The sequence below is a fragment of the Carassius gibelio genome, chromosome A15 (genome assembly GCF_023724105.1).
Source record: "Carassius gibelio isolate Cgi1373 ecotype wild population from Czech Republic chromosome A15, carGib1.2-hapl.c, whole genome shotgun sequence".
Lineage (NCBI taxonomy): Eukaryota > Metazoa > Chordata > Actinopteri > Cypriniformes > Cyprinidae > Carassius > Carassius gibelio.
Window position 1 is genome coordinate 12941743 of NC_068385.1, and position 13241 is coordinate 12954983.

General features: G+C 35.7%; 1 protein-coding gene across 4 annotated transcripts; it reads left to right on the forward strand.

Moving 5' to 3' along the window:
- Positions 1-3220: 3220 nt before the first annotated feature.
- On the forward strand, positions 3221-11587 carry LOC128028551 (sodium channel subunit beta-3-like). 4 transcript variants are annotated; one of them, XM_052615794.1, is made up of 7 exons: positions 3223-3516; positions 3839-3946; positions 5292-5455; positions 5539-5773; positions 7581-7719; positions 9268-9351; positions 10455-11587. In XM_052615794.1, exons 2-6 carry the CDS (start codon positions 3892-3894, stop codon positions 9329-9331), a joined length of 657 nt encoding a protein of 218 aa, XP_052471754.1. In that variant the 5' UTR covers positions 3223-3516; positions 3839-3891; the 3' UTR covers positions 9332-9351; positions 10455-11587. The 4 variants fall into 4 exon arrangements, 3 of the variants coding, with proteins under 3 accessions (XP_052471756.1, XP_052471754.1, XP_052471755.1); XM_052615795.1 differs by lacking the exon at positions 10455-11587 and adding an exon at positions 9762-9957; XR_008187162.1 differs by lacking the exon at positions 10455-11587 and having other exon boundaries at positions 3221-3516; positions 6028-7719; positions 9268-9278.
- The last annotated feature ends 1654 nt before the right edge of the window (positions 11588-13241 follow it).

Sequence of the window (13241 nt, forward strand, 5' to 3'; positions counted from 1 at the left end):
GTTTCAGCAGACTCACATAATAGCCTCAGTGTTTCTTGATCTACTCAATATGCAGAGCTTTTCAGACGGGTCTTTTTCTGAGAATCATGCAGGTCATGACTCTGAAGCGGAGAAACTGAGATCATCACACTATGATCTTTGCAAAAGAGGTTTTGGGCTTGAAGGCAGTCTTTGTATGAACCAAATTGACAGCTAGTGAAAATGTGTCTATTTTACATGCTGTTCTTTAAATGTATTTAATTAAATTTATGAAAAAATAATAATTTAAGTTTATTTATTTCAAATGACATTCTCATTTGGGTGAAAGTTCAATTACACAATAGTAACACAATAGTTCAAGAGGACATTGGATGCCCATTTTCCACAAGGTGGTATGACTCTTAGGGTCTTCATACAATGCCAGCAACAAACTTTGGTTAAAATTCCTGAAATTGATCATGCAAAACATCCTTTTTCAAAAACAGCAGACTCAGACAGACCATAATGAACGGGCTGCGCATTTTCTTTTCAGCACAGCTGGCAGACACGGCAGAAACCTAACTAAATGCAAATATACATTTGTATTTAGTTTCATCCAATGTGCCCTTTTAAAAGTGTAAGATTCAGAAATTAGCCTATGTGATTGGTGACTTAGAATTTATTTATTCTTCATTTTATGATATACCATTTTGTCAATTACTGTACTGAAACTAATAAATATACTAACAGGGTTTCATCCTCCATGGCTGGATGAAAGCATTACACTGCCTGCTCTTTCCACACTGTCCTTTTGCATTGCTGTTGCCATGGTTTCCCTGCATCATGGGTATAGTTACAAGCAGACCTGCCATTTTTAGTCTGTGCTGAGACCAAGCCAGCTGGCAACATCTCCACCGATAAGCACTTCTGCTATTGTATTACAGCTCTTATAATTGTTTCATTGAGAGTCAGAATAGAAAGCACTGGAAAGCATCTGGCACGACTGCACTTGTGGAAACAAATGGTCTCTGTGCTGTGTAGAGATAATTTCTAGGTCTGTGAGCCATGTGTTCTTCTCTTCCTGTGCGGTCGTCATAATAAAGAAGCCATAATCCCAATGATGAAATCTGTAATCCTTAACTCTGAGCTTCACTGGGTTTCCATACTATTTTAGCAAGATTAAATCATCGACTTTCTCATTGCAAGATTAGACACAAATCTTACATTTGTTTTAGCATCCAAACATGGAACTAATCCTAACAAATTATTCCTCTCAGTGGTACCATATGGAAGAAGAATCCATTTGATCTGTATAGAAAAGCAAGATGGGTGTAAATGCACACTGTTGCATATGGCTAAACCATTGTGAGCATAAGCATCTACTGTAGCATTTGCATATGCATTTCAAACCAGATGGATTACTGGAGTGTTGTAAAAATGTTTATCTTAATTCTCAGATGTTTTCCATTAGGTGTTTGTCCTTATGTGCACTATTTAGATATGCTGCTAGTTATGTCACTGAAAGCATTTTAACTTAAAAGAATAGTTCACCTGAAAATGAAAATTTGCTGCAAATGTATTCTCTCGGGTCATCCAAGATCTAGATGAGTTTGTTTCTTTTGGAGAAATTTAGCATTTGCTCGCCAATTGATCCTGAGCAGTGAATGGGTCAATATGCAAGTCCATTATCCATAATAATACTTGTTCCAGGGGAAATGTCCATCCCCTGTTGTTCTCTTACATCAAAAAATACATATTTGTGTAGAACTGTTTTTTGATTGAATCTTTATCTGTGTATATTTCTCCCATGATTTAGACGAGAATTCTTTTTCACTTTAAGCAATATTATAGATATAAGACTTTACTGAAAGCAATGATTTGAAGTAAAGAATGTCTAAATGATGGATTTGTTTCTTAAAAACACGCAGCTTTTTTTGTGGATTGTTTTGATGTTTTTATAAGCTGTTTGGACTCATTCTGTCTCATTCACTGCAGAGCATGCATTTGTGAGCATGTGATGTAATGCTAAAGAAACAAACTCATCTCCATCCTGGATGTCCTGAGGGTGAGTACATTTTCATTTTTGGTTGAACTATTCTTTTAAAACCCATGCAATATACATATGTTTTGCATAATTTTTTGGTCTTATTTGAACATATGCCACAATTTTGTTTTTATTTTTGTTTAAAATGCTATTTTGCAGTTGTCAGGTTCTTCAACAGTTATCATCCATGTGGTGACTGCAAACTGGAAAGGTTGGATTCAGTGTGACTCATGTAATAATTGCAGTAATTGCGATGAAGCTGCTTCCCTTACCACGCATATGTTAAGGTGGACCAATGTGTGGGTTTGAATGATGAAATGCAGTTCTCGAGCGGAGACAATTGAAGCATACAGATGCACACAGCACATGATGTACAGCTCGCTGGGGTTGATGGATGTTGTTTATGAGGGAAGAAGAGACAATAACTGATGACTGAAGGATGGATGATAGTGTACATCTCTGATCTGTGTTAAATATGTGGGCTCCGATGAAACTTTGGTTTCATATTTGTCTCGTTCTATTGCGTAAGTTGCCAGGACATAAGGACTCCACTGCCACCTATAATCAAATCACTTATTAGGCATCTGCCTTGAATTGAACTATTTAGTATAGGGGAGATTGGGCTAATCACACTTTTTAGATCAGTTAATACTTTTTATGGTGGGTTTTAAAATTTTACATTTTTTGTGTAGACCAAATAATTGACTACAGTACTTAACATTTCAACAGACTAGTCCAGAGAAAAAATTTACAGTTCAATGTAAAATCTATTTTTTTTTATTTATTTTTTTTCATAGCTGGGGAATGTTGTAATACTGTATGGGCAAAGTTGTCACCATGAAAACTGCTATTAAACATCCTATATTAACATCCTTTTTAGCAACATCCTCTCTTTTTAAGCAGAAAAACTATTAAATGATACACAAAAAGTTAACATGCAAAAACATGTAATCATGTTTTTGGCCATCAAATATTGTAATTAATAAGTTGAATAAACTGTAATATAAAATTATTAAAACATTTTAAACACGTGACAATTTCAACCTAACGTTTATGAAAAGCATCCTTAAAATATCGCCTTTTTGTCAATGTTTTAATTCAAAATGATTATTTTTTAGTTGTTTTAAGACTCGCTTATTCAGTGAAGAAATTCACTTCTAAGCACCGTTTGTAGAAGTAATGGTTGAAAGTAGACCAAGCAGCGCATGCGCACTGATCATGTCTATCATGAGTAAGTGGCTATTAGGAAGAAAACAAAGGCAGGCGTCTCTTATTCTACAGCGGCAGAGGTTTGACGATGGAGCATCCTTACTGCTTATGTGGATGTAAAAGGAAACAAAAGGAAACGGTAATCCTTCTCTGTCACTGACATCTTCTCTATCAGCTCGCTGTGAAAGCGCTGGATTTCTTCGTTCCGCGCGAATTTTCTACAGGAATCATTAAAAACCACAGGTCTTCAGATTCAAGTATCGAAATGGAACAGCGGCGTCCACTTCTAGTTTAAAACGTTCACGGTAAGAAAGCTCAAACTTTCTCTTGAAAAACACGACAACGTTCAACGTTCATTCAGTCCCGTAGCCCTGCATGAAACGTCAGCTCCAAGTTGTTTCATAAAAGTATCAAATGTAAGAAATTAAGATTGGGCGCTGTCCGTGGTGCTGAACTATTTTTCTATACGAGTTATATATGTGTGTGTGTGTGTGTGTGTGTGTGTATATATATATATATATATATGTGTGTGTGTGTGTGTGTGTGTGTGTGTGTGTGTGTGTGTGTGTGTAACCTCTTTAACCTCTGCGAAATCAAGTCAGTGTCGACTTTTCTTTTTTCTTGAAGCACTTAGAGGAACACTCTACCTGAGAAGCCACTCTGTTGTTAGATCTCCCAGCATGGCATCTCACATGAGGCTTGTGCTGCATTTTCTATTGCTGTTCATATTTGCTGGTAAGTATTTTGACATTTTAAAAGTAGCATTAGAACAATAAAAAATTTTTGTGCAAGACACCATTTTGTTATTTACAAAGTATGGAAAGAAAATGCTAGAACAATAATAGTAATATTAATAGTGGGTAGTGTAAAATCTTGTCTTCATTTTTCAGAAATGCAATTGCATTTAAATGTGTTAAACTGACCATATGACTTTTTTGTAATTAAAAGTAATTTCTAAATTATTTGTGGTTGTGATATTTGCAGTACATGAAATTAGCATATCAGAACCTAAATAATATATAATAGATAATTTTATGAAAACCCCGTTTACTATTTTTTTTTCTCAAAATTATTTTCACTAACTCCCTCCCACAGCTTCTTAAATGTCTGTATATCCTAGTAGATAAATCAGTAAATTATACATCAGAACATTAGTACAGACAGTACATCTCACATCTGTAAAAAAAAAAAAAAAATATATATATATATATATATATATATATATATATATATATATATATATACAATCCCAGACAAAGATGGCATTGATTCAGCTCTAAACAGTACCATAAGTGTCAAGGACTCACACTGCTTCACAGACTGTGGCAGTCTGGTGTCATCAGAACAGATTTAAAATAGAATTTCATCTACCTTTAAGATTGCATTCTTTGACTCGTAGTGAAATATGTCCCAACTGTCATCTTTATACATTGTCCGTATTTTTGGGATGGACAGCTACATTTGGCATTTCCATTGGCCCATATGACCCTTCAAATAGAAAAGGCACGTTCAGTGTTGGCTGCTTGGGCTTGAGGCTATGAGTTATGTAAGATGGCCTCAATTTCAACAATGGCAGAGAGGTTATGTTCACAGTCGAGTGAACGCTCCAGAAAAATCTTCACATGACTGAGGCCTCATCCCGGCCCGGACCCTGTTTAATGAGGCATTCTGTGCCGCCAATACTGAACATATGTCTGCAGAAATCATTGTGCTATAAGGTATGTTTTTGTCTGAGCAGAAGTGATCGTGCTGTGAGCTCTTTCTGGAATCGGAGCTTGTAATGGATAATGATCTCTCTCTCTGTCTCTCTTTCTTATTCTCTGGTGCTCCCTTGAGAAATCTCTGCCTTAGATTTAACTGACCTCCATAAAGTATATGCAGACTGAAGCTATGCTTTTAGGAAAGTGTTAACTTTTCACGCCAAAGGGCATGACTGTATGTCCTACATGTTGATGAAAGGTGCAGAGATGGATGGATAGACTGACAGATGCATAGATAGATAGATAGATAAACAGATAGGTAGACAGATAGCTAGATTTACACAGTGTGTGTGTGTGGTAATACTCTGTATTTTCTGCAGTGCAGGAGGTCAGGCTGGTGTGTGTGGAAGTAGCATCAGACACAGAGGCCATCATAGGCCGTGTTATGAAGTTAACCTGCAGCTACTGCATGAAACGAGAGGAGATCCCTGCCGAGACCAAAGTGGACTGGTTCTTCACTGGAGAAGATAAAAGAAAAGTGCTTGTGAGATCATCTCTTAGGTTTTTTTTTTTACGTATTAAAAAAATAATAATAATATCTGACACAAAATCATTTCCCCTGTACAGATTTATCAGTATGATCGTGAGCCACAGGAGCCAAAGGATGTAGAAATGTACTGGAAGGGCCGTCTGACATGGAACGGCAGCAAGGACCTGCAGGACGTCTCAATTAGCATCCTAAACGTTACCCTTAAAGACTCTGGCACATACGAATGTGAGGTGTCACGCTTCTTTGAGTTCGATTCATACAAGCATTCCACCACCAAGAAAACCACAATCAATCTTAGGGTAAAAATGAAAGGTAAGTGAGAGAACACACCACTAGACTGGTGGTGGACATACAGTACTTGTCTAGATATATTCAATCTGATTACCTCATCTCTGCAGTGTGATTTGGATGGTTGTGCTGCAGGCAGTTTCCAAACATGCTGTACCCGAAAACCAGATATTATTGACCTCAGCAGTGTCCTTCCTTTAGTTTGGTTGAACTGTATTCTGATGTGTTGTGTTGTTCTAGTAATCCTGTGCTCTGTTGTGTTTTTATTGTAATTTAAGCCTACTTATTGGAAGGCAGGAAGTTGTTTTCAGGGCTTTATCTAAGCAGCCACTTACCTCTCTATCTGTTGTAATGGGTAATGTAAAGATTCTGGTTTGTATGCTATTCTCTGGATGCCTAAGATGCCTGCTGAATGCAGAGTACTTCCTCTCACTTCAATCGAATATACTTTACCTAATGTATATTTGTCTGTATTTAATCATGCAACCGCAATGCATCATCTCTATCTGCGACTGTGTCTCAGTTCACAGATAGACATTGACCGTGTTGTATTTAAGTGGTGGCTTTCGAAGATATTTTGAATATTGCAAGCAGCCTCCCAGAACCACAAACTTACAGTACAACTCTGGTTTTACATTCCATGCCATTTTAGATCTATTCACTGCAGTGCATGAGACATAAATACTATTTATAATGTGATCACAGGTCCTTTTTGACAACTGTTAGAGATTTTGCAGAATTGTACAAACGTTTTTTTTTCTTTCTATTAAATGTCACATGCTCTGCACTCTTGTTGATGTATACAGTCTTTCAGTCAGTCATATGACCTTTGAGTCTCATTGTCCTCCAAAGGAAAGTTAAAATGAAGTAGTTTCAGAGCATGTTTGTTTCATTGTGTGGTTTTGTGTTTGCATGCTAATGATTTGCCATAATTTGTTTTCTAAGGTTCAGACAGAAAAAAAATATTAATCCATTTCTACCCAATGAACACCTAAATGAATTAACTTAAAGTGATAGTTCACCCAAAAATGTAGTCATCATCAACTTATCCTCATGTCTTTCCAGACATGTCTTCCTTCTTAAGAAAACAAAAGAAGATATTTTGATGTATGTTGGTAACCAAACAGTTCTGGTTCCCATTTACTTCCATTGCATGAATACAGCTGAAGTAAAAAAGTAACTGAAAATTGTTTGGTTACCAACATTCTTATTTTTTATTTTTTTTTAATGTTCCAAAAAAAGAAAGTCATACAGATTCGGAAAGACAAGAGGGTGAGTAAATGATGACTAATATTTCATTCTAGGGCAAACTATCCCTTTAATGAAAATCAGCTTAAATAAAAATGATTCATATGATAAAAATGATTCATATGAATTCTTGCCAGCATTTGATTCATTCTGATTATCACAGAACTTCCATGCATACCTTGTTTTTATACATATAACAATAAAAAAGAAAAAAAGAATCCTCAGAAAAAGGGGTTACATTTTTTTTTTTTACAGTATATGAAGCCACTCACTCACAAATGTACCACCTGGATGCAAAGCATGACATCTCTGAGGCGACTTATAGTTGCACTTGGTTATAGTTCCTGATGACCTGAAATAGCTTTAATAACTCTCCTAGTGCATTACATCAGTGCAGCTATATTTTGACTTGTCCACTCATGCATTCTGCACTTTTGTCCTCATTTTCACTTGAGTTACTTTCTGGATGAATTCATCACAACAACATCCTAAGTGGCACAGTATATCAGTCTTAACAGACTTCCATTGATTGCTTAATTAGTTGTATTAAATTCCATCTGATCGGATATTTTCATTTTCTCAGCGAGTGAAGACACCGCAGCGCTGTACTCAGAGATCATGATGTATGTGCTGCTGGTGTTCCTCACATTCTGGTTGCTGATGGAGATGATCTACTGCTACAGGAAGATCTCCAAATCTGAGGAGCAAATGCAGGACACTGCGTGAGTATTAAATTATCATGTGTCTCCAGTTACAGTCTTACTTTCGCAAGTTTAAGTGGTCCAATTAAAGGAATAGTTGACCCAAAAATTTAAATTTGCTAAAAATATACTCACTCTCAGGCCATCTTCTTTTGTCCTCTCACATTAAAATCCAGTGAGATATTAGTTTTCACTTGAACATATTTCTCTCCTGATTCAAACGCGAGATGACTTTTTCACTGGAGAAATCAATATTATGGATAAAGGATGATATATTTTAGATAGAAACAATAGTTTTAAGTTAAAACATCTTGATGTTTGTTGCTCACAAACACACAGCTTTTCCTGTCACAAGATGTTAATTGATGGGCTAATCGGAGTTTCAATTATTAGTGATGATTTTAACGCTGTATTCTGGAGACTACTGATTGTTTGGAGGCACAATAGACTACCATGACACACAAACGCAGCCATACACACACACATATGAGTAATGTGTGTGTAAGTGCTTTAAAAGCATGCATTAGTGCAGAGTGTATGGAAAATAAAGTGGTGGCCCGTCAGCCTTACCTGTTGTAATCAGGCAGGGAATCCACCAAAGCTCCGCGGGATGAGTCAGTTAATATATATGTGTATGTATTGGCACGATTGTTCAATTAATTCGCCTATTTCATTCATCATTATAAGTAGTAATAGGCTGAACTGCAAATAGGTAGCCTAATTTTAATACATGCAATGACTATCCATCATTACATTTTTATATTTATGTATACAAAATAATATTGTTTTAAACTGTAATCCTTTTGTTTAAATATTTGGCATGTTTGTGTGATGCATGACTGTGTGTAATAAGCAAAGTCAACGTGCACTGTGGACCCATCCAGAGGCGCATTTTCTACCAAGGCAATCTGTAAAAACTAAAAAATACTGCGACCAGGTTTGACCAGGTTTGAGTTGGTCTCTGGCGCAGTCTATTTTCAGCTCCTTAAAATAGCAATGCGCCAGCACTGCGCCTGAACACATCTCTTTTTTTAGACCAGCATGCCCATAGGTGCACAAACGGCGCAAATGCGTGCAAATGCATTTGCTAATTAAAAAGATGTGACACGTGGATGGGAAAATGAAACGGACTGAAACTCGCAAACACACTTGCGTCGCGCCAGAGTCACTGAGTATTATAGAAATGAGCCAGCCAAAAAAATTCATTCAATGACCACTAGTGAGTATTAGGTAATACATTTGGAATTAAACTATAGTTTTTGTTGTGGTTTTAATCATTGTTAAGGGTCTATTTGTTTATTTTTGAGCCCTTGGTCACTATGAACTGTTGTTATATGACACTGAAAAAAAGAATGACACACACACACACACCACTGAAAAAAGAATGATGTGATGATAAGTAACAGACACACACACACACACACACACACACACACACACACACACACACATATATATACAATTTATTATTATTTTTTTTCAGGTATGCTATTCCTGACTAAGTTGGTGCAGCAGTGCACCCTCAACTCTTAGTTTTTGCGTTTTTCTTTTGTACCCATGTGTCTACAGGACAGACTACTTAGCCATTCCCTCTGAAAATAAAGAAAACCCAGACCCTGCTGTAACGGAATAAAAGTCTCACACCATATAACGGTATTTTTGAATTTACCTCTCAGTTAGAAACATCAACATTTCTCCGCTCATCCCAAGTAGCTGACTAGAACCCTTCCACCATTGCTGTCTGTTTCTCTCATTTCTTGTCCACATCCTCTCTTAACATTACCGGATCTTCATTCCTATCCACTCCTCTGTTCATTGCCATATATGTCCAGTAATTACTAACATCAGCTGATCTCTCAAGATAATTTAATAAGAGGTAAAGTACAGCAGCGGTAATGCTAAGGTCAGGGCTTGTTCTCTTTGTAAACTTCTTGATCAATGATTTTGCATTGTTTAAAGTCATTTGAAATATGAGAATTGTGATTGGATACATTTATTCTTAATTACCCTGCTTGTTTTTTTTTATGTATTTTTTTTATTATTATTATTTTATTTCTATGCAGCTTCCTGCGGTGACATCTGATATGTTTTACCAGAACTGGAGTGATTTGTAATTTGAGGAGGACTTTTTGTTGTTGGTGGGGGTTATGTAACTTCTGATGGAAAATAGTGTTGAAAGTTCTAGAAACACGGCATTATTTGTGGAAGTGCAGATGTTTATTAATTACTAAAAACGCGTTCTACTACTAATTGTAATTATATATATATATATATATATATATATATATATATATATATATATATATATATATATATATATATATATATATATATATATATATATATATATATATATATATATATATATAATCAAATAAGTTAACATTATTCCACATGATTAACTTTCCACATTATTCATTAACATGGAACATGACTGCAATTTTTATTCCAACATTTTATTTTTATATTGATATTTATTTTTAAATGTATTCATTTGGCATATTTCTTAATAGATTCATGTATAATTAGATATGTATAACTTAAATGCATACATGTGTGCACTGTACATATATATGTATTTGTGTTTTTTTTTTTTATGAAAACCGAAACATTCAATCTCTCTCTCTCTCTCTCTATATATATATATATATATATATACATACACACACACACACACACACACACACACGCACACATACATATATAAATACAATATACCTAAACTAGCCAAATCTGCACATTGCTTTCTGTTTCAGGTACTGATGATTCTGAATAGCAACCGGTTTAAAATGGAGGACTGGCAGTGATCTTGTTCTGACACTCCTGGAGCTGCTCCGAGAAACCAGGAAACCTGCTAAATCAAATCCCTCTTGTCTTGATAATGTGATGTGTGGAAGAAACTCTCAGCTGGTTCATTATCTCCCACTGTCTCAATGGAGGTCAGCAGTAACAAACGTCTAATGTCAGACTGATGAGGATCTCTATGTGTCTGTCCTCGACTTTTGCCTTAGTAGAGACACAAATACAGTAGCTCGGAGCTGAAGAGCGATCATACTCCCTATACATGCACTTTTCTAATCCAAACGTCAGTCATTATTGTCAGAATACATGTCAGCCTTTCCCTCTTTGGCATATGCTGTTACTCTTTTGATAGAAATTGTTTAAGATAAGCCTAGATTCCAATTAGACTTGGTTTTTATCATCATATTTTCTATACAATGAATCATATGATATTTTTTTTATTTATTTATTGCTTTTAATTTTAAAAGAAACTTTCAAGTCACTAAGCTTTGCCACTTTGTAATGAATAATCAGATAAACGGTGGCAGGTAAACATCTGTAATGAGGAAATGTTGCATACAGCAGCTTAATTGAACACATGTTGTCATTTGTGTTTACACTGGTCATTGCATTCAGTTCTGAATGATCTTTCAGCATTAAAGCAAGTTCTTGGGATTAATACTAGCACTAGATTGAAGTACATACATTATTCCAACAATGGTAGTTTGAACTGAGGCAACATTGCAACATGATGTTAATGTTCAGTGATGTTTAGCAGCATCTGTATACCTTAAACCTTTGCGGATTGACTGTGAATAGTAGGTTGGAAGTAGTAACAATTTCTTCAGCTGTGATATAAAACTCGACTTTGTATGCATTTCCTTTTTTCACTTTTGGTGTTATGAATTTATACATACAATTTATCTATTTTTATTTTTTTTTCATTGGTGCCGGCTTGTCTCTGTTAACTTTTGCATTGTTTTATACAGTATATGTCATGGTTACCACCGCAGAAATATTCCGCTTGCTCTGCCGTGTTATAATGGAGCTGCTCATCACATGTCAGAACTTGTCATGTATATTAAAACAGGTCATGCATTTAAAAAAATGTCTGACTGCTTAGTGCTCATTACAAAAGCCCCCACCACCAGAGATTTTTAAAGCATGTATGTAATTATATAGTGTGCACATAGTATAGGATGTACTTTACAAGATTGCATTAGGATAATGTATTAGCCTACATGTAAATATTAATTGTCCTTAAAACAATAATCGTGTTTCCTAAAGTAATTTAGCTGGTATGCATGATCACATAGACTGTGAACAAATATTCTAGAGTTACATAATGAACGTAATTCTGTTAATGAACAAAGGGGCGTGTTGTATTGTCAACAACGGTCTTTGTCTCCCTCTGTAGTTCATACAGTATTACTGCAGTTGACTCAAGTAGTACGGTAGACGTTTTTCATTGGCAAGGCATACTTATTAAAATAATCAACGTTTTGGGATATTTCAAAACACATACAGTAACACCACAGACAAATCTAGACTTTCTTAAAGTAGGAGCTGCCATCATGATAGTTCAAGATGCAACACATTGTTTTTTGTTACACGAAAAATTCAATTTTAGTTACAGTTTTTATTTTATTTTTTAGTTATTTTAGTAGGCTACATTAAGTTAAAATAAATAAGAAATGTTTAATGGGTTAGTCTTAAGTATATATATAATTTTAGTTAACATTTAATTTAAAGTAATACATTTCTTTATATGGTTTCAGTTATAACTATAACCCTGTGTCGACATACTCATGGGCATTTTATGACTCCCAAAAAAAAAAAAACATCCAAAAGACTCATTCCACACATACAAAGACCAAGTCCTGTCATATGTTTTGGCCTCGGGGCTGATATTTGTAAAGTGGTCCCTGGAAGCAACATCTGAAAACAAAGGTGCTACGGGTGTCTCGCTCAGTGTTGTAGCCTACATTTGATCCTGCCTGTGTCAACATCCTTAGATGTGTGCTTCTGGGGCTCCTTATGACAATATGTGCAGGAGAGTTGTGCTTCTCAGTATGCTCTTCTTAAATTAAAAAGGACTGTTTGTTTTGTCTGGTAATTGCCTCTCAAAGTTGAGAGATTAGGGACAGAAGAAAGGCAAATAGAGTCCTGCTGATAAAAGTGCTCTCAGAGAATTCCTTAAAAAGCATGAATCCCTACTGAACTTATTTTAAGACACGGTACAGTGCTATGTATTTTCAACTCGGAGATCTGTAAGATTGAATAATGGCAGAGAATAAGAAAGAGGCAGAAATCTATTTCTTAGAAATTGCGAAAATCTATCACGACTGAAATCCAGAGGGGGTGTAGATGATCTGTGGCACTGCAGACCAGGGGAAAAAACCAATGCACCACAGTGTCTGATTTGACATGGAGTCTCATTGAGGTTTTTTCTTCTTTTTCTCTCTCTCACAGCAGAAGCACTAGCCCTACAGTATAAAAGGACATCATTAGGTTTTTGGAGGGGAAAATACCTTCTCACCACTTTAATTATTTTCTCACCTATTTCCTAACTTTCTCCGTCGACTTCATGGAAACACTGTATGAGTCCACTCTTCACTGTAAATGAAACCAGCTCTACTTTCATAATTCGCATCACTCCATGGCCTCCTACTCTGACGTTTCATACAAACACAACTGCCCCATTTTTGGATCTTAAATATCAATTAAAGTGAAAATTCAGAGCACTTTAACATTATTAATTT